This window comes from Phoca vitulina, unplaced genomic scaffold (genome assembly GCF_004348235.1).
Source record: "Phoca vitulina isolate PV1807 unplaced genomic scaffold, GSC_HSeal_1.0 scaffold27, whole genome shotgun sequence".
NCBI lineage: Eukaryota > Metazoa > Chordata > Mammalia > Carnivora > Phocidae > Phoca > Phoca vitulina.
In genome coordinates, this window is record NW_022589730.1 from 21,214,990 (window position 1) to 21,236,339 (window position 21,350).

The following is a 21,350-nucleotide window of genomic DNA, read 5'->3' on the forward strand; positions in this document are numbered from 1 at the left end:
ATAGGCTAAAGAGCCCTCCCCTATTTATTTTTTTTCTTCTCTACCAGATAAGAAATAATATACTCTATATCCTTCTGGTTGTAATATTTTCAATTTTGAGATCACATATATCTTGTAGTCTAAAGTTAATTATATCTTTACTTTTCACAAGAACATCATAAAAACAATTTCAAAGCTGTTTAACCTCCACAGTCTCCTTCTTCTTTACCACCTCATATTCACTAAGTTTTTAAACCCTCCAAAATATAATTTTTGTTTTAGATCATCACAATTTGTTCAGATGTACCCATATGTTACATTATTTTGTTTATCCACTTTCTCTAATCTTCCCTCTGGTTACTTTCTTTCTCTTTCTAGCTTTTTTTTTTTTTTTTAAGTACATTCTTTACAAAAAGGATGGTGGTAGTAAAGTCTACTTTTCTTTTTGTAAAGGGTGTTTATGTGTCTCCTTTCCTTGAATAATTATTTAGTTGGATATACAATTCTTTAATGATAGTAATTTTTTTAATCAGCACTTTGAAGACATTTCACTGTTTTCTGCTTTAATTGATGCTATTGGGGAGTCTTTGTCAATATAATTGTAGTCCCTAAATAAGTAATCTCTCCTCATGGCATGCTAAGCTCTTCTTTTGTCTTTATCTTTGGTATGATACAATGTATCAAAGGTAAAGCATTATTCCTGAATCTGATAATCCATGTATTTCATCAATTCTGGAAAACTCTCACTAATCTCTTCAAAAATTATTTCTCCTCCATTCTTTATTTTCTTTTCAAATTGTGACTGAAGCATGCTAAATTTTCTCAGCCCATGCTTTGTCTTTTAAGTTCCCTTTTATTTTTTCTGTGTATATTTTTATGCTGTTCCAAGCATTTAAAAAGAGTCTTTCTCAGATCTGGTTTGATCTTTTGAATTTTTTGGAAAACATATTGTTTACATACTTTAAGTGTTACATGTTTGAGATTTAAAGTTTCATGACTTGTATCTTTATCAATATAAAATTATTCATCCATTTCATGCATGTTTGTATGTGTATATGTATTTGTGTGTGTACTGCCTATACATGTATGTGTATGTTGATGTATATGTATGTGTGTGCATGTATGTATATGTCTTGTGCATATATACATGTGTGTACATGTGTATGCCTGGGCCTGTGTGTATGCATGTGTGCATGTATGTATGTCTTTGTGTGTATGTGTGCAAGTGTACACGTATGTGTGCGTGTATATACTGTATGCCTGTATCATGTCTGTATGCATGTATGTATATATGCCTTGTGTATGTATATATAGGCATGTATTTCTGTGTATGTGTGTATGTATGCATGTGCATATGTATGCATGTGTATATTTATGTATTATTATCATCACCCTGGAATCCTATCAGTTTGTATCCTGTTAATTCTCTGACCAACTTTCATTTCTCCAATATTTTTTCCTTTGTTTTGAAAATACATAGTTTCATTTTGTTTTTAACAGGATCTGAAAGCCTCTCCCTTTTACAAAGGGAGGTTAATTCAGTTTCATTCAATTTTAGAATTTCTCTCATCTAAAAGTGTTTTCCATTTTTCCTTTCTAATAACTTTATTTTCTATACTTTGCTTATAACATGATATTTATTTTTATTTTTCCAATAAGTTAGAAAAATATATATTTTAAAAATATTTTTTGAAAAGCAATTCTTGGGTGGATATGCAATTTGCCATGGTGTTTGTCTCCCATCAAATCATCAACAATTTTGGGCCTTAGCTTATTTCTTTAGGTATCTATTAGGTAAGACTATCATTGTAGAACATATCTCTGATTCCTGATAAAATGAAGCTTTCATTAAATGTTCAGACTTTGTGAAATTCCAGACTTTTGAGCCTCTCATTTCTATATAACATTATTTTTCCCTTTCCTTGACCCACTTTTCTATTTCAAGCTTAGTACTTATTGTTTTCATATTTTGGCCTCAAAACCTTTGGCTAATATGAAACTAAAATAAAACACAAACTGACTGGTTTATATTATTTTATGCAAACTTCTATTTTGATACAAGCATACTGTTGGCCCTTGAACAATGTGGGTTTGTACTGCACAGGTCCACTTATACACAGATTTTTTTCCCAATAAATACAGTACTGTCAATGTATTTTCTCTTCCTTATGATTTCCTCAAAAACATTTTCTTTCCTCTAGCTTACTTTATTGTAAGAGTACAGTACATAATATAAAAAAGTACAAAATATGTGTTCACTGTTTATGTTATTGGTAAGTCTTACAGTCAGAAGTAGGCTGTTGGTAGGTAAGTTTTGGAGAACCAAAAGTTACGTGTGAATTTTCACCTGTGTGGGGGACAGTGCCCCTAACCCTGGCATTGTTCAAGGGTCCACTGTACTTGGTCAATCACTCAAATGACACCAAAACGTTTGTTTTTTTTTCCTGGAAACTGTACTAGTTTCCTACTCCTGCTATCCTTAGTGGTTTAAATTAGCACAAGTTTAGAGGCTTACAACAACACAAATTCTTTACATCACATTTCTGGAAGTTAGAACTCCAATATCATTCTTGGAGAGCTAATAATACAGATGTCAGCAGGTGCATGTTCCTTCTTGAGATTCTAGGAATGATGTGGTTTCTTGCCTTTTCCAGCTTCTAGAGATTGCCCACCTTCCTTGGCTCCTGGCCTCACATCACTCCAACTTCTGCTTCTGTTGTCACACACACCTCTGTCACTCTTCCTGCCCCCCTGTTAGAATGGCCCCTGTGAGTACACTGGGCCCACCTGGATAATCCCCTATTCTCCTTTGCCATGTAAAGTAACATACTCACAGATTCCAGGGATTAGGACATGGACATTTTGGGGAGGGAAGCTATGCTTCAGCCTATCATAACTCACACATATGGCTCACCAGCCTTCCTTCCATCTTTCCTTCCATTCTCCTCTCCTTCTAGCTTTCTTCTTCTCTTCTTCAATTTCTTCCAATTAGCCAAAAACTTGTTTTTCTTATTTCTCATTCTTCTGCCCAGAGATTTTCCACTTTTCATACTCTAGTTTTTGAATGAGGAGGACAATTTTAATAGGTAGTATTCTTTCTTTCAGGGTGGTCTCATTGATGTGGGAAACAAAGGCAAAAGAAAAATTAAATTGCCTTACTACCTACCGCTCTCTGACAAGTCCTTGACATAGGCAGAGTGACATTCGTCTAGGAACTCAGCTGCCTCGATGTTAATACTTTGCTAAGGGCGAAAGTCATCTCAGCCCAACCCCCAGGATCCTGTAAGTCTATGTTAACATATAAAAATTCCTTTGGAAATTTCCTTTATATCTACTCCCCAAGATATATGTGGGCAATCATCCCCAAGCATATGACCCACTGATATACATCTGAGGGTCTCATGACTGAGTTTTTACTAAACAGTAATAAATGATCTTTTCCTAACAATAGTTGGTCCCCTCAAAGTTCTGGAAACCTTACTTCCAAAATTCTTTAGAGACTTATGCTATCCCTAACCCCCTCCCAAACTTGAAAGTATATAATGGGCCACTCCTCACGACCCCAGTGCAGCTCTTTTTGCCCACGGGTCCTTGTCCCCCTGCTTTAATAAAACCACCTTTTTGCATGGAAGACGTTTCAAGAATTCTTTCTTAGCTGTTGGCTCTGAACCCCAACATCTTACCTACATCATCATCATTTTGGATGTTATTATTATTCTGAAAATAAGCTTTCATGGGTTCCTTCTCAGAGCCATGTTCTTGGCGAATACCATGTATCATGCAGGTTCCAAAACACAGGAATTTCTTCATGGTTGACTTTCAAGTGAAGTAAATTTGCAGCTATTCCATTTTACCCTTACTCAATCAGGCTAATAAGACTAATTATCTCTTTCCTGAGGACAGGAAATTAGAGCCTGCTCCTAGGGTCACAGCTTTTGCTACATCACCGAGTTGCATTTTCAGGAGTCTCTCTGCATTGCTAATTTTTGCTGGCCGAGCTCCTCCATTTTAGGGTAGAAGTTTAATTTTAAATTATATCACTATTGATGGTGTATCACAATTTCTACCTGTTCACTTCAAAATTAGGGGGTAAAAAAGCAGCACAAACTGATCCCCAAGCTCAACTTTCTGGAGGATACCTTGCTGATCTTCATCACAAATTCTCTCATATCCTTATGCAAGACATTTACGTAAGAACTTTGGGGAATTCTAATGATCTTGTTTTTTTAAGTTGAAATTTTGAGGCACAAAATAAATATTTTAAAACTTTCCAGCTGTTGGTAACAACAAGCAAACATGCTTTCAGGGAGCCCTGAACAAACAGTGAGGTTTGGCTCTGTAATTACTTTAACAAAACATCCTAATTAAAAGGGCAATCCATAAGGAATTGGGGTATTTCTTGAAGGTACTGTTGATCTTCACACTGCTCAAGCCAAGCAAAGAATGCAAGAGGAACTATAAAAGTCACAGAGAGGGGATTGCTTTTAACTATCTGCACTTCCCACTGCATCTCCTTAGTGACTTGCAGGGCTCATTACCACTCTAATGAGTAGATCACTCCCTTGGAATTCACCAGGAGACTCAAAAGCAAGAGGGAAAAGTTATGCAACACAATGCACCTAGGGAGGGCAAACACTGCAGTTCCCTCCCAAAAGAGGTTTCTTTGGCTACTGCAAAGAATGCCTCCCATTAGAGTTGGTTTTCAAAATGCTGCTTCCCCCTTAGCTATAATTTCAGGCAAATCAAAGCAATTCTATATGGAAATTTCTGACTTTAGGACTCAAAACTTTCTTACATTAGCCATGAAAGCTTTAGGAGAAGTCACTTATATCTTAAGATTTAAACATGAATAAGTTAAAATGAGATGACTATTTAAAGAAACCCCCCTTAACTTAAATATATATATATTCACATTTATGTATTTATATATGGAAATAGAACAAACTATCAGGCTGTGTGTTCTTTGGAGCTACTCACAACCACTTCTGAGATTGTCCATTTGTTCAAACATTGGTTCCTATCAAGGGTAACACTTTTTAATATTTGAATTGTGCATTCAAAGTAAGAAAAACAGGAGGAAAGAAGAGAAATTGAAATCAGTCTAGAGGAGTATCTCAGTGAAAAGAGGTTATGGGTCAATAAATTTAAAAGGCCTTAAGACCAAATATGTGTGATCTTATTAGTTTCTTACAGCCAATAAAACACTTTGTTTTACAAAGTTAGTAAAACATATCTTTCCCACACTCATATAATTATATGCCCTAAAATGGCTGTTTCCATGTTTTAAGAGTGAACAATTTCAGGGCACGTGGGTGGAGCAGTCAGTTCCGACTCTTGGTTTTGGCTCAGGTTGTGATCTCAGGCTCCTGAGATTAAGCCCCAGGTCGGGCTCTGTGCTCAGGGCAGAGTCTGTTTGAGACTCTCTCTTCCTCTCCGTCTGCTCCTCCCACTCATGCTCTCTCACACTCTTTCTCTCAAATAAGTAAATCTTTAAAAAAAAAAAAAAGAGTGAACAATTTCAAGTCATAATCCATAACAGTATTATGTACAAGAAGCATCAAGTCCACTAGTTTTCTTTTATTAATTTTTTATTTACCTTTTTAGATTGCTAACGTGTACATCATGGACAAGGACAAGAGCTGCCTCAACAATTAAAATCCAAATAAAGAAGTGAAAGAAAGAGAAAAGAGGCATTATTTGAAATATGTTGAAATGTGTTAAGATAATCAACTGGCAAATGAGTAACACTTGGATGAGTGAGGGCACATTTTAAACTAATCGTGGCAGAAATAATTTTCCCAAAGGCATTCTTTTTGAAGAATATTTACTATGCTGTCCCATGCACCCTTCCTTGTAACCTTAGTCAACCTCTTTTTCCTGAAGTTTTTAGTTCAAGTACTGTTTGTTTTCATGAAGTCTTTTCAATTAGGACAGCCATTCTCTGCTTATCTCTCAAGAGAACTGTTCCTACTATCTCTTTCATGTTTGTTGTACTCCCCATGACTGGGCACACTACGGGTTCTTAATCATATTTCATAATAACTGCATCAATACTCAAGAAAGAAAAAAGTAACCAAGAAGGATGCATGCAGAAGAGGGACATTATTATGCCAAGAGTATAGAAACTTTCAAACAAATCTAATTAAGCAACATTTATTAAGACTTTATTCATGAACACAGCATAGAGATTCTTGATTAAAATAGATGTATGGATTGGATTATATTAAGATTGCAGGGATATGAAAAGCACACAGTTAAATAGAAAGTTTGTGCCATCCCAGGGGCTGTGATTTGACATTTTGGTTCCACTAGACTGTGAGTCATTAGGAGTGAGGAGAAAGAGCTCATAAGTCAAGTGGAGAGCCCCATTCATCCTGGATATTTTATAGAATCTTTGGAACGTCTGCTCCATTTATTTTCACTCCTTCCAGTAAGAGATATAGTCCCTTAGGTTTGGGTAAATGATATGACCTCATTTCTTAGAATCTTCTGACTTGAATCACTATCTTTTATTGTCACTGGGTCAGTTCTAGGGGATACGTGGAGGCTTTGCTCCAATAATCTTGGATTCACAAAACTTGGTCCTGAGTTTCAGATCCACAATTACTAGCTTAGTGACTTGATTAAGTTAGTTAAATTTTCTTAGCTTAATTTATTTTCCTTAAAAGTAAGTCTAATAATATATGCCTTGTAAAGGTAAGTGAGAGGATAAAGGCCAAGTGTATAAACTTTAAAAGTTATTTCTTAAATAAATAGAAAAATAAGGTATTTGTGTAGCTTATCCTGTCTTTATTCTTTAAATAAGACAGAGCACATCCTCATGACTTTAGACCCAGGCCACCCTGATCTTGTTAATACTTCCATCACCAATTGGGCTATAGCTTCAGGATGTCTATTCTTGCTATTCTGCCTGGAGGGCTCATGCCTGACCTATTCACATGGCTGCCTCCCTCACTGCCTTAAGGTCTGTGCTGATATTTTACCCAATCAGAGAGATCTTCTCAACACCCTACATGAAACAGTTCTCCCTAATCTTTCTATTCCCTCTATGATGCTTTATTTTTCTTCATAGCATTTATCACTATCCATCTCTATCTCAATAAAATTTATACTCCTTGAGAGTAGGGACCTTGTTTATTCCTTTACCCCGGTACCTAAAATAATGCCTATTATATATAGACCTTCAAAAAGAAATATATGTTGGATAAATAAATACATGAATGTTCCCTAATCTATTAGTGAAGGATATAAGCTTTATGAAGTGTGACTTTGTGTAGCTCTGCAACTTTTCGATTTATAATGCCTAAGACAAGTTAAATAACATCTTCTAAGCCCCAAGTTACTTTTACATAAAATCTGACATTACCTCTAAGGTTGTCCTGAGATGGCCCATGATTGTCTAATCTAATACAATTATTTATGCTTCAACCAGGGTAATCTCTTCAAAATGCAAATATAATTAAGTTGCTATTTTAAAAAAAATCCTTTAATGACTTGCTTAGATAAAGCACATTATTGCTTTAATGACATTCTTAGAACAAAGTTCAAAATCCTTAATTTGGTCTTGCCAGATTTAGAATCTGCTATCTTACAAACCGCAACACATGTCATCTATGTGTTTCAGTCTTGATGGTCTTTTTTTCAGGTCTTGAATAATGTCATGGTCTGTCTTGACTTCAGACCTGCATTCACCTTGCCCTCCACATTTCCTCCCTCAGTCTGTAATGTATGCTTTTGCATAGCAAACTCCTGTTCATCCTTCTAGTCTCGGTTTAAACGCAAACCTTCTACATGTCTATTTGCCTATCAATCTATCTATTCATTCTATGTTGATAGATCAGATACTACCAATATTCAACCAGGTTTGAACTAGGAAATGGCAATTTCCTATGACTTCACCTGGAATGTCTGTATTTCTTTGCTATGTTCTAAGCTCCACAAGAGAGGGTCATGCCTTTTATCTACTATTATACTCTCAGAGTTAAGCACAGTGACCAAGCCTTACTAAGTTTCCTATAAATATTCTTTAATGTGCCAGTAGGAATTACCATTACTGTGGAAATGGCATTTGTTGCTTGTTTCCCTGCCACATTAATTATTTTGTAAAATGGAATCTACGACTATATGAAAATCATGAGCAATGGTGAATTACTTAGGGAAGCAAAAGATCAAGAAGGAGAAAAATGAGAAGGAGGAGCTCAAAGAAGGGAGGACAAATCAGAGAAGGGACACTGGAACTACTGGGACAAGAATAAAAATGAGGGAAGGAGAGAGAGCAAAAAGGAGAGGAAAAGGAAGGGGCATAGCATTTTCACCTTGCAGCAACTTAGAGGCCTTCAGGTCTACTAGGGAAGGAATAAGAGGCTTTCATTGTCTTTAGACAGTCATCTGGTGCCTCACATCTTCAATACATGTGTGTTTATTCTTTTAGCCACTTTTCCTTGGTCCCAGTTTTAATCACTTTGCTTGAAGTTTACCGATCACAACAAACTTCTTCTTCAAGTACCTTTTATTTATTTCTGCTTTATTACTTAGACTTTTTCCTGTCACTTCTATTGCCCATTTCTCTTGAATTTTATTTTCTTATTAGTCATGATGTTTCTATTACAAAAGCTATTCTCCTCTGCTAATTTTGAAGGTTTTGCTTATATTTAAATAACTGATATGTGACTTTTATACAAATCTCAGTATCTCATCCACAAATGTCTCAAGACAACTATCAACTAAATAAATAAGGCAGATTGTGCCTTACGTGGAAAAAAAAGATGAAATGTCAAATATTAATGACTATATCACAAGCAAGCAAAAAATATATATTGCTTTGTGGCAGCAACATAAAAGAGCAAGAGAAGCTATGTAAAGTAATTATATTTCATTATTATTTTCAGAAATTGTAGCACTTCCTGTGAAGAAAATTTTAAGGTTGGTTATTCAATAAGATAAATTTTAAAAATATTATTTCAAATTATCTTGGAAAAGTAACTTATGAAGACTGTAATTAATGCATAATTTTATGTGGCATTGTTGAAGAATCTACTGAGGATTTTGTATTTTGTTTGTTTTGTTTTGCATGGAAGGATATAGGAGGAATAAATATCCCCAGTACTGGAATTCATCAACTTCTATTAAGAGAGTCTTTGAAGGTGAAGTAACAAAGAAGATAGAAATCAGAACGATAGTGATTGGAGATAGGTCTTACCATCCAGATCATTCTCAGGAGTCTCTGCTGTGTACCAGTTGGAAGGTGGTCCAGTGCCATTAACTGTCATGGCCGACACTTGGAAACTGTACTGACTTCCTTTCTCCAGTCCTATGAGAGAATTTTCCATAAAGGGGGGGAAAAAGTTACTGACCAACAAGTATTTCTAGCTGGGTTTCAAAAGTTTTAGTAAAATTTTAACAACAGTATAAACACTTTACATGGTTTGTGAATGTTGTGGTAATTATTATTATTTTGGCCAAAAGGGCAGAAGTATTATGGCAAGGAATCAAATTATTTTTCATATAGTCTCATTTATTTCTTTCTAGTTTATAAAATTGTATCCCTGAAAACAGCTTCTGGGCAGATGCAGAATATAAAATATGAACGATGAAGAAATAATCAAAAATAGCAAGGTTCATTTTTTTCTCACAGTCTGCCTGTGAATCAAGAGGCCCGCCTATAAATCAAGAGCAGTCATTCTAAAAATTTATGTCTCCATCATTTATTCAAGGTCAGTGATTATGTTTTCTTTGGGCCAAGAAAAAGAATCCAAAGTCACTGCACTTAAGCAGAAAATAGTAGGCTTTTTGTGTTTCAAAACCATCGCAAAGCATACTTTGTTTTGCATCACCTTCCATACTAGAAGCATGAAGAAAGTCTATTTCCATGATAGCTTGGACATAAAATATTGTACACAGTGATGACATCAGGGCTTAGTTTAGAAAGCACAGTGAACACAGGTTGATGAGAAATGGCCCACGTATCACTAGTGTGATATGTATAAATTTTTACCTAAATAACATTCCTTTTAACTAAATCTCAAAGCAGCTCATTACCATGACAGATTATGGTAAAACAAATGACACTTGTTAAAAAACTATGTGACTTTTTTGAGCCATTGAGGACTTGGCTTAAACCAACAAATCCTTAAACCCAAGGAGTTGAACAATCTTAATAAAGCTAAAGTGGCATAAATATTTGGTAACGAGAAAAATTCATAAAGAAAATGAAGTATTAGAAAAATGATGCTTATCATGTACAAAGTTACATATTTGTGGATTTTTTTGTAGAGGCCGATGAGTAAATCTTGGTCCTAAGGGGAATTTTAACTTATTATTAATTGGAGATAATGTTTTAAGTGATGGTTAGAATGGACTTGTTAATGTCCAGGGCAGTTACCTTCAATAAATTGTACTATTAGAGAAGACAATTTGATAAACCCACCCACACAAAAGTATCTATGACACAAAATGCTATCTTCTCAAGAGGCTTCTAATTTTGTAAGATAGACTAAAGCTCCATGAAGAAATAGACTGAGAATGGTTAACACTGCTGTTGTGTTTGTTATTGCTGGTATTTTATTTGTATATCCATAGATCCCACTACACTGCCTGACACATGGAAGGCACACACAAAAAGCAGCTGTTGAAAGATCCACTAAAGCATTGCTTAACACACATGAAAATATGAGGTTAAAATACAATAACCAACATCATCAGGTAAGCTGGTGATCACTTTGATTTGTCCCTTAGTTCACATGACATTGATCTTAATTTGTTGACATTTTGCACCCTTTCCTAGGCACCACAGTTGATTACTGAGGCCAGGGATCATAGAACTCTTCCAGAAAATTAAAAATAAGGAGAGAATTCTGGGAAGAAATGCTTACCTAATCATTCTAATTCATGACTTTCATAGTGGTCTTATCTGACATAGTTTTAGACCATCAAAAATATTCTTCTGTATTAAGTAAAAATTTAACTTTATTTTTCTTTGAAATGGATGGACAATTGTGCTAATACCATCTCCAACAATGATTGGGAATACCATCTGTGTTGGTCAGTCTTATGTGTCAACTTGGCTAGACTAAAGTCCCCACTTTTCAAACACTAATCTAGGTGATGCTGTGAAGGTATTTTATAGATGTGTCTAAAGTCCATATTCAGTTGATTTTAAGTTAGGGATATTTCCTAGATAATGGGGGGAGGAGGCTGCCGATTCAACCTGGTGAAAGGTCATAAGAGCAGAAGTAAGGCTTCCCTGAAGAAGAAATTTCACCTGCAGACAGCAACTTCAGCTCCAGAGTTTCAGCCTGCTTTTCCTAATAGCCTGCCCTATAGATTTTGGAATCACCTAGCCAGCTGTCACAATCAATTAAGCCAATTTCTTGTAAAAAATGTCTTAGTACACATCACCACAGGTTCTGTTTCTCTGGTTGAACACTGACTGACATACCATCTTATCACATGCAATATTTGACATATAAATGGAAATTTTTTTGAATGCCCTATATTCTGTTCCATTCACTTGACTTTAAATCAAGTAACTTCTTGTGTGCAGAATCTATCAACTTTTAGCAGGAATGTATTAAAACATCTCACTAGAAAGTAGATATGAGTAGTAAAAATATCTCACTAGAAAGGAGAAAGATTTCTCCTAATTTTGCCAGATTTTTATTTATATACATTGTGTTGATGATCTGCGAGTATCCCTAATTTGGTTTTGAATAATACAAAAACCTATTAACAGTTTAGAGTGAAATTATGAGGCAATTTAGAGACCATCCATCAAGTATTTCCCCAATGGAGTCTTGCCTGATCAGCCTCACCTACTGGTCAGAATATCCCTTCCAACCAGGGAAGAGGAGCTGTTGATACATCCTCTCTGACATCTGTAGTGAAGGTTTAACATGCTGTATACATTACTGTCTAGGTCACTCAGAAAATCCTGCCAAATTTCCTTAACTATTATATTTTAGTTTAAATTTTTTTATTTTGCATTTTATTCTAGAATATAACTGTGTAATCTCTCTCCCAAGAAACACCTATAAATTCTAGATTAGGTATAAAAAATTAAATATATACATATAATCCTAATATCAGAAGAGATGTTAATTAATGTTTATTCAGATGGCCTATCTAGTGCTATTTAGATGTATATCTAAAAAAGTGATCTTGTAAATAAAACAGGAATACCTTTGGAATGAGAAATTCACCAAGGAAGGACACCTACTCAACTCTTTTCCTTGTTAGAAAAGTTCTTCCTTAGATTGCACTGAATCTGCTTTACTATAGTATTGTCTACAGATAAAGCCTAGTTTTATACAGCAGGGATAAAAGAAAACTAAATTCCTCTCTTAAAATATCTTTACCCAAGTCTGAATCTACAATCTGCCTTCTGAAACCTGTACCAGTGGAATTAAACCTATGACATTCTTCTATGTCTAGAGAAGTGTAGGATGCAGTGATAAGTAGAACCAGACATTCTGGATATTACCTTCAGAATTCTAGGTTGCAAATGTTCCTGCTTCTTTGTTGTGAGGGGTATTTGCCTGGGTAAGTTTTAGATGTACTGAAAGCTCTTTTAATCTCAATTTCCCCTATAAAGTAATTAGGTAATAATAACTGTTTTTCCATCTTATAATATTCTTTTGAGAATCAAATGACAAACTGCTTTTAAAATAATTTATATAATTAAGCATTTAATAGATATAAAGATAAGATTTGCAAATTATTTTCTGACTTGATTTTCACATACTCTACGATTTTGCCACAGAATACATTATTACTCTCAGTCTAGAGATAAGGATAATAAGGTGCAGAGAAGTTAAGCAAGGTTACTATGTGGAGCTTTAATCACAACCTGGACTGCTCTTGGGTGAAGACTCTTGGTTCTGTCCTATTTCCTGTTGGGGCCCCAGGAACATTCTCTTCGGAGACCTACTTGGCCAAGGCTGGGACTTAAGAGGGATGTCAGTAGCAAACATAAAGTCCTGTGCAAATATGCAAGGAATTTTTGTCTAAAATGGTTACATCCAGAACTGAAAAACGAACAGGCAGGCAGGAAAGAATCCATGATTCTATAATTTTAACAATGGATCAACCTAAGAGTTCAATAAAACTTAAAATTCAGAGTACAGTTAAGTTTTTCTCTCACTTAGAAAAAATGTTGCCATTTGAAAGAGGAGGTATCTTCAAAAGTTATAACAACAATCACCATGAACAAGCAATTTTTTGAGCCCCAAACCTGATAGCTGATATATAAAGATCTTTCAAAACAGTATCTGTATATCATCTATCTATCTATCTATCATCTATCTATCTATCTATCTATCTATCTACTTATCTATCTATCATCTATCTACCTATCTATCATCTATCTATCTATCTATTCATCCATTCATTCATTCACTGAAGGGGGGTAAAGGGAAACCTGTTTGGAATCAAAAGCCTTTTTGTGTGTGTATTTCTTTTTTTTTTTTTTTAAGATTTTATTTATTTGACAGAGAGAGAGACACAGCGAGAGAGGGAACACAAGCAAGGGGAGTGGGAGAGGGAGAAGCAGGCTTCCCACCGAGCAGGGAGCCCGATGCGGGGCTCGATCCCAGGACCCTGGGATCATGACCTGAGCCGAAGGCAGACGCTTAACGCCTGAGCCACCCAGGCGCCCCATTTGTGTGTGTATTTCTAAAAATTGTTTTCTGGGATGTGTTTCCTGTGTTGGGCCAGTAGAAAATTTTTTAAATTTTTTAAAGAAATAGGTAGAAAAGCTTTGATTTAATTTCTTCTAGAATTATGCAGCTCCTTTAGCTGCAAAGCTAATATTCAATTTTTATTATCCAACAGATATCTTTTTCAATTGTGCATTATTCCACTTTATTTATTCCACTTTGTGTATCCCTTTATACACACAAAATCACACATTCATTGTCTGTGGTCGGCAACACATTACTCACAGCTTAAGAGCTAGGAGTATAGGTTTTCAATTCAGGCAAAATTAGTTTTACTCCACAGCTCATGAGGTATATTACCTTGAAAAGCTTACTTACCCTCCTTTCTTGCTTAAGTGTTCTCATTAATAAAATGGGAATATATACATAAAAAATTGTTACAAAGACTAAATTTGAAAAAAATATATAAAGTGTTTTTTCCCATAGAGGTTTTTCAGCTTTGTCAAGGTATACTTAATACACCAAAAATTGGACATATTTAATGTATACATTTTGAGGAGTTCGGACATATGCATACATCCCTGAGACCACCACCACAATCAAGGTAATAAACATATCCACCACTTCCAAAAGATTTCTCGTGTCCTTTTTTTTTTTTTCTGTAATGGTAGAAACACTTAGCATGGGATCTACTTTCTTAACACTGTTTAAGTGCACAATACAGTATTGTTGTTTAGCAGATCTCTAGGATTTATTCATGATATATAACTATCACTTTATACCCATGGAACAACTCCCCATTTCACCCTTCCCATCTCCTGTGGCAACCACCATTCAATTCTCTTCTTTCATGAGTTTGACTATTTTATTTATTTTCATTTTTGTTTTTTTAAAGATTTTATTTATTCATTTGACAGAGAGAGAGAGCATAAGCAGGCAGAGTGGCAGGCAGAGGGAGAGGGAGAAGCAGGCTCCCTGCTGAGCAAGGAGCCCGACGTGGGGCTCGATCCCACCTGGGATCACGACCTGAGCCGAAGGCAGTTGCATAACCAACTGAGCCACCCAGGCGCCCCAAGTTTGACTATTTTAGATAGATCATATAAAAGGAATCATGCAGTATTTGTCCTTCTGTGACTGACTTATTTCATTTAGCATAATGTCTTCCAGGTCCATCTATGTTGTTGCAAATGGCAGGCTTTCCTTATTGTTTTAAGACTGAATAATATTCCATGGTGTATCTATTTTTACCACATTTTCTTTATCCATTTGTCTGTCAGTGGACATTTGAATTATTTGTCTATGTTGGCTGTTGTGAATAGTGCTACAATGAACATGTGAGTGCAGATGCCTCTTCTGGACCCTGATTTTAATTCTTTTGGATATGTTCCCAGGTGCAGAATAGCTGGATCATATGGCAGTTCTATTTTTAATTTTTTAAAGAAACTCCATACTGTTTTCAACATAGTAGCTGTTGTCAAAGTTCATGTTGGTATTATTATTGTTGTAAATGTTAAAATTAGTTTTAATACCAATGATCTTTTACAGATTCATATGATAGCCAGAGTCATTCACAATACAAAGAGCTAAAGATGACAATATTGTGTAGTACAAGGAGTACATAAGTAGGAGTTGAAATGCCTACAATCTAGTTGGTAGATCTTAGCAATGTCGTTCTTCAGATCTCAGTTACCTCTTCTGCAAAACAAGGGCTGTGCATGAGATGAATGGTGTGTTTCCCACTCTGTTTGTCAGGGACTATAGGTCAATCTCAGTGTGTATGTGTGTATGTGGGGGTGGGCATATGTGTGTGTATGCTTATGCATGTGTGTGTGCATGCTTGTGCATGTGTGTTTTCTAGCTGCTTCTAAGTATAATTTGGTGTAAGTAGCAATGCTTTCCTTAGCTGTAAAAAAATGTATTGTTGAAAGCAGATTGTCTTCTGCCTGTTTCTATCCCCAATACTAAATGCCTTCAAGCTCTGTAATTCTGTTCTATTTCTAATTTTATAGGACTTATGGTAAGAGATGGTGCATTATTCAAATATAATTTCCCTTTATTCCCCTAATGTTAACCTTGTTATAAAATTCTATGCTATTGTTTCATTTTTCAGTCCATAAAATACCAGTGCATGTTTATCATTATGTTTATTCTATATTGGCCATGAAACACAAGGAAACTCTTCAATTCAATTCAAAATAACCTTCTCTGAAGAGCACTCAAAAATTAAAAACACTTTAAAATTTAGTTGATATGGGATTCCACAATGAAACTGATAGCAGTGACTTAAAATCCTTGTTATAACTCTGAATTACTTTGTTATTGCAGATGCCTCATTATCCTAGTAAAAAACACACACAACAAAAAACACCTGTCTAACAGAAAGATTGTAAAAAAAAATGTTTTAGTCTCTACACCTGAATATTTATATCATCTAAATAAAGCACTCTGGCATTTCCAATGTTCTAACAGACAAATCAATATATCCACATATCTTAAAGGTATTGGAAACATGGGGTCAAATTCTGTACATTCTAAAGTACTGCAGATTCATACAGAAAATCAATTACTTCTGCAAACTAGGAATTGCATAAATTACTAAATATATCTTGGAGACAAGTCAAAACCACAGCCAATCTACCAGTGTGTAGTACTTTCTGGTTCCTTGATGCTTTGTAGCACTTGAAGATATTCCCACAACATCTAGAAATGCAACAGGCATTACCGAAGTTGGGTCACACATCAGGGGAGAGCAAGGCAGAGGCTCAGCAAAACATGTTTTTAATGTTTTAGGGATATGAGACTATTCTCTGAAGACATCTATTTCTTCATTTTCAAATTAAAAATGGAGTCTGTGTGACTTTTATAATAAATATCATGTAAAAACTTACAAACATAACTGCCCAGCTTGTTTATTTTCCCAAACTCACTTTATAATTATTGAAATGAAGAAGGAACAGTTACAAATAAAGGATTCAAATCTGGAGTCCCGATTCGTACAAATCTATGAAGATGGGAGTGGGCATTTGTGAGTTATTCCAATAACAAGCTAATTAATTCATCCTATTTCTTTGCTTTTGGCCAGAATGGTATTAAACTAGAGTGGTAATGGGTTATATCTCATGCTAATTAAAAGCTCTAATTGTCCCATATATTTTAGATGAATTAAAATATAGGACTGAATTATTTATTTTTGAATAAAGTTTATTAGAGACTATAATTAAAAATGATTGTCCTTCAGAGGAAAAATAAAGGAGTCTTTAGAGAGTTGAATAGTGTCTACCTCAAAACTCATGTATACCTGGAACTTCAGAATGTGACCTTACTTGGAAGTAGCATCTTTATAAATATAATTAGTTAAGGATCTTGAGATAAAACCATCCTAGATTTAGAGTGGGGTCTAGCCAATGACTGGTATCCTTATGCAGAGATAGGAGAGGCATATCTATAAGCCAAGGAATGACAAGGATTGCCAGCAACCACCAGAGGTTAGGAGAGAAACATGGATGAGTTTTCTCTCAGAACCTCCAGAAGGAACCATCCCTGCTGACACTTTTATTTCAGACTTTTGGCTTTTTTTTGTTTTTTAAGTGATTTCACTTTCTGTAGAGTGAAGGTCCTAAATGTTTGTATATTTAGGGAGTCAGAATCTTTGTTTGATAATACTGAGTTGAATGTATTAAATTCCATTTGCCATATATATCATAAATACTAAACAGTCATACCAGCAGGTTTTTTTGGCCGTGTGGCTACTATTCTTTATTTTCTGGACTGTTCACCATTTAGCTGTTCAGTGGGCATAGAATTGGCTTTACTGGGAGGAATTTGCAATTTTGATAACCAGAAGTCATAATATTACATTAGAGTCTTGAATTTTTGTTTTTCACTTTATATATACAATTTTAAAATACATATTTTATTGTTGTTACAAATGTAAGTAACAATCAGTATCAATATTTTGGTATGCATATATTACTCTAAATATTTTCCTACAAATTCATATTTTTTATTTATAAATATGGACTCACACATTAATGTTGATTTGAAGTTTAGTTATTCATGTAACAGTATTTTTTAAATATTTAATATGTGATTTAGTATTTTTACATTGTATCATTTCAATAGATACACAGTATTCCATGATATGATTTTGACAAAATTTTTTAGGTAACTGCCTATATTTGGATACTTGAGGTCTTTTTTTCTTATAATTTGCTTAAAGTAACAGTGCAGTGAACATGTTTATAGTTAAAAACTTTGCAGAAAATATGGCTGAAGAATTGGAATTCCTCGTAGAAAACTTAGATCATACATCTATGAAGTTTTCTCTCTCTCTCTCTCACACACATGTATTTATACCTGTTTATAACACATATCTCCATACTGCTTTCCCGAGAGATTCTAGAATCTTCTGGCCCACAGCAGTATATGAGTATTCATTATTTCTCTCGTATGCTTTCCAGAACAGGGTATTATCATTCATTTATATCTTTATTACTTTAATCAAAAGAAAATGCTAACTCATTTTTCTTTCAATTTGCATTTCTCTACTAATGAGTTTGAACATTTTATCATGCATATTGGCTATTTATAGTTCTATAAATTGAGTATCCTATCCTTAGTTTTTTCAATTGGAACACTCATCCTTTAATTAATTATTGTATAAAAATTTTATTTTATGTTTTTAACCTTTTTCATTTGAGAAGGAAAATAAATTTAAAAAAGGTTTCAGGGCTTCAAATGCCAATATCTACTAAAAAATAAGGCATGGTGCTTCCTCCAGGAGCACATATACTAAAACTGGAGTGATACAGAGAAGATTAGCACAGCTCCTGTATGAGGATGACTTGCAAATTCGTGAAGCATTCCACATTTGTATGATATAGATCAAAATTTTAAGAAAGTAGATCCCAAGAGTTCCCAAAACAAGGAAATTTCTTTTTCTTTTCATTGTATCTATCTGATATTAATGGCTGCTAACTAAACTGACAGGGGCAGTCATTTCACAATAAACAAAATTCAAACCATTACGTTGTATACCTTAAACTTACACAGCGACATAAAAGTGGGGGGAAAAGGCTTGGATATAATTATCCTTAGAGGCTCTTCTTCTAGTCTAATATGATATCTCAGGAATTATACTAAAAACTTTTCAGCAAGATTTTTTTCAGTCTTGGTGATTTCTTTCAAAAGAAACTACACGTTGTACTAAGTATCCCATTGAGCCCATATGCCTCACCTCAACTTCAGTTATCGTTACCTTCTTCCCATAATTTCATCAGGAAAACAGACATAGGATCTTGGCTTGTCTTAAGCTTTTTAAATGATGTGGTAGAGTGCCATAACTTCTGCTTATAGGCAAAAATATCTGCCTAAGAGATTTTATCCAGGTATAAAACAAGTAATGTGATTTTTGACAACCTACCTTGGAAGCATTCTCACCATTATGCTAAAATTGTATTGGCATAAAAGAAAAAAAAAAAAACCTGAGGGAGAAAAAAACAGGTTTTGACCAAGTCTCAGAGTGTGGGCTGAACAAGTAGCTGAAAATGTGTGTTGTGTGTGTGTGTACATGCTATGATTTCAAATGGAAATTTACTGAGTATGTGGTATAGACAAAGGAGTAAATAAGGGGTTACTTTCTTCTTTTCTCATTCACAGTGATAATTTTCTTACTAGCTGTAAGTTATGAGTTTGAGTTTGTATATTTTCCTGGACCCAGTTTATGTGCCATTCCAGATTGCTCAACTTCACCCACCAGTTCTGCTACTGGATAGAGCCACTGCTATATGATTTGCTTTCCAAGTTCCTGGCAATAGTTCATGCTCTTGTTAGAGCTATAAAGCCCTCCTGAGTGCTGTTGCTACCTTAGACTACGCAACCACCATATAAAGTATTTACGGACAAGGAGAGAATTCTGTGTTTGCATACTCACTGGATGCTCTGACTTCTCAGGTGCTGTTTGGAGATACAGAATAGATAACAGCCTACTGGCAGACTTTGACCAATGACAGGCTTCCTATCCAGCCACTGACTGTGATACATAGTACTTCAGGTGGCCTCTCAGGAGACACCCCGGGGAGGCTGAGCAAACTCTGTGCTTTCTCTAAACTTGTGTCCAGCTCAATGATATGCCACCATCATTGATTTCTCTTCTCCCCTGCTCACTTTCTTTGTTCCCTCACTGGTGCTTTCCTAGGCTTGCACCCCCCAAGAGGCATTACCTTGAAAGCATACCTCAGACTCTGTTTTCTAGGAACCTGGCCTGACATGAATTAAGGGCTCCAATAGTTAAAATAAACACATGATTATTCATTTTATAAAATAAAACACATATTCTCTAAATACTGCACAGAAACTGGGTCCAGTGTTCATATAGAAGCGTGACTTACTATGAGTTCCACCAATATTGCTACAAAAGTGAATTTACTTTTATGTTTATGGAAAGTAGAATAATCTGCTTATTTCCCAAACTACCATTCTCCACATTTTCCAACCCCATCCTCACCGCTGGAGATTAGGGGAAGGAGGGATTGAAGTGACTTAAACTTGGAACTATTTGATTAGATGGCTTTTTAAGGTTATTAGTTAAAATGTTAAAAGTTATTTGACAAGAGGAGCTGTTGTTGAATCAGCAATGCTGAGAAGCTAATATGGATAAAAAAAATCTGATCCATTTATTAAGATGATGATCCTGAAGCAAAATATGTACTGAAAGCATTATAGAGAATATCGAGTTAAAAATGTAAAGGTTATTTTTGTTCAGACCAATAAACGTCACCTGTCAGGAAACAAACAAAAAAAAAGTGTTCCCTTGAAGTGAGAGTGTATTTTATTCCTAAAGCATTTAATTCATCAAAACTTTGCAACACTACACCGTGTGAACACTGACCTGTGAAGAGGTACCAGAGGTTGTTGGGCTCCAATGTTTCCATCTCACCCCTGCGAGTCGTCTTTCTGTGTCGAATTTTATAACCGGTAATAAATCCATTTTGTGTGCCTGACGGAGGAGGCAGCCAGCTTACTTTGATACTCTGCAAAATAATCGATGTAAATTAAAACACTGGAGAAAATAAGGACAACAGGATGGGGTAAAAAAATGACCCAAAACTAAGTGTGAATAAAGCAGAGAGGCAGGAAGTGCTAGGGATTACCCCATAGAACCAGATTAAACCCATTCTTACTACCTGACAGTATTCCTCTTTGTATGATTTTGATAAAAATGCACAATTCATTTGATTGATTACATGCATTATCCCCTCTCCTTTGTAAATGCCACTAAAATGACGGTAAAATATTCTAAAGGGTATAAACCTATAAGGAAATAGAGAATAGGAGTCTAATGGATGAGAGATTTTAACAAATATTTAAGAGGTGCTGAGGTAAGTGTGGTGGCTGAGCCAAAGCAGAAAGATGAAACCTAAATTACCCTTTAAGAGATATTAATGAGGCAGAGGAGCAAGATGACAGAGGAGTAGGAGACCTAAATTTCGTCTGGTCCCAGGAACTCAGCTAGATAGGGATCAAGCCATTCTGAACACCTACGAACTCAACAGGAGACCAAAGAAAAGAATAGCAGCAACTCTCTGAACAGAAAAGCGACCACTTTCTGGAAGGTAGGATGTGTGGAGAAGTGAATCCGAGGTGATATTCAGGAGGATAGACGGCAAGGGAGGGGGCCTCCGACGGCCGCTCCCAGCAAGTGATAGAGCCGCAGAGCAC

General features: G+C 35.3%; 1 protein-coding gene and 1 non-coding gene across 4 annotated transcripts in view; one reads left to right on the forward strand and one right to left on the reverse strand.

Annotated features, from left to right (window-relative positions):
* DCC (DCC netrin 1 receptor) overlaps positions 1 to 21,350 on the reverse strand; it is a 1,149,203-nt gene that overhangs the window by 193,863 nt on the left and 933,990 nt on the right. For all 3 annotated transcript variants that reach the window (XM_032422885.1, XM_032422886.1, XM_032422884.1), the window contains exons 13-14: positions 20,521 to 20,662; positions 9,179 to 9,289 (exon numbers count right to left, since the gene is read on the reverse strand). In XM_032422885.1, the coding sequence (XP_032278776.1) occupies positions 9,179 to 9,289; positions 20,521 to 20,662 (253 nt within the window). The remainder of the gene's footprint in view (positions 1 to 9,178; positions 9,290 to 20,520; positions 20,663 to 21,350) is intronic.
* Positions 18,399 to 18,505, forward strand: LOC116643868. The gene has a single exon (XR_004301650.1). It is a non-coding gene; the product is annotated as a U6 spliceosomal RNA (small nuclear RNA).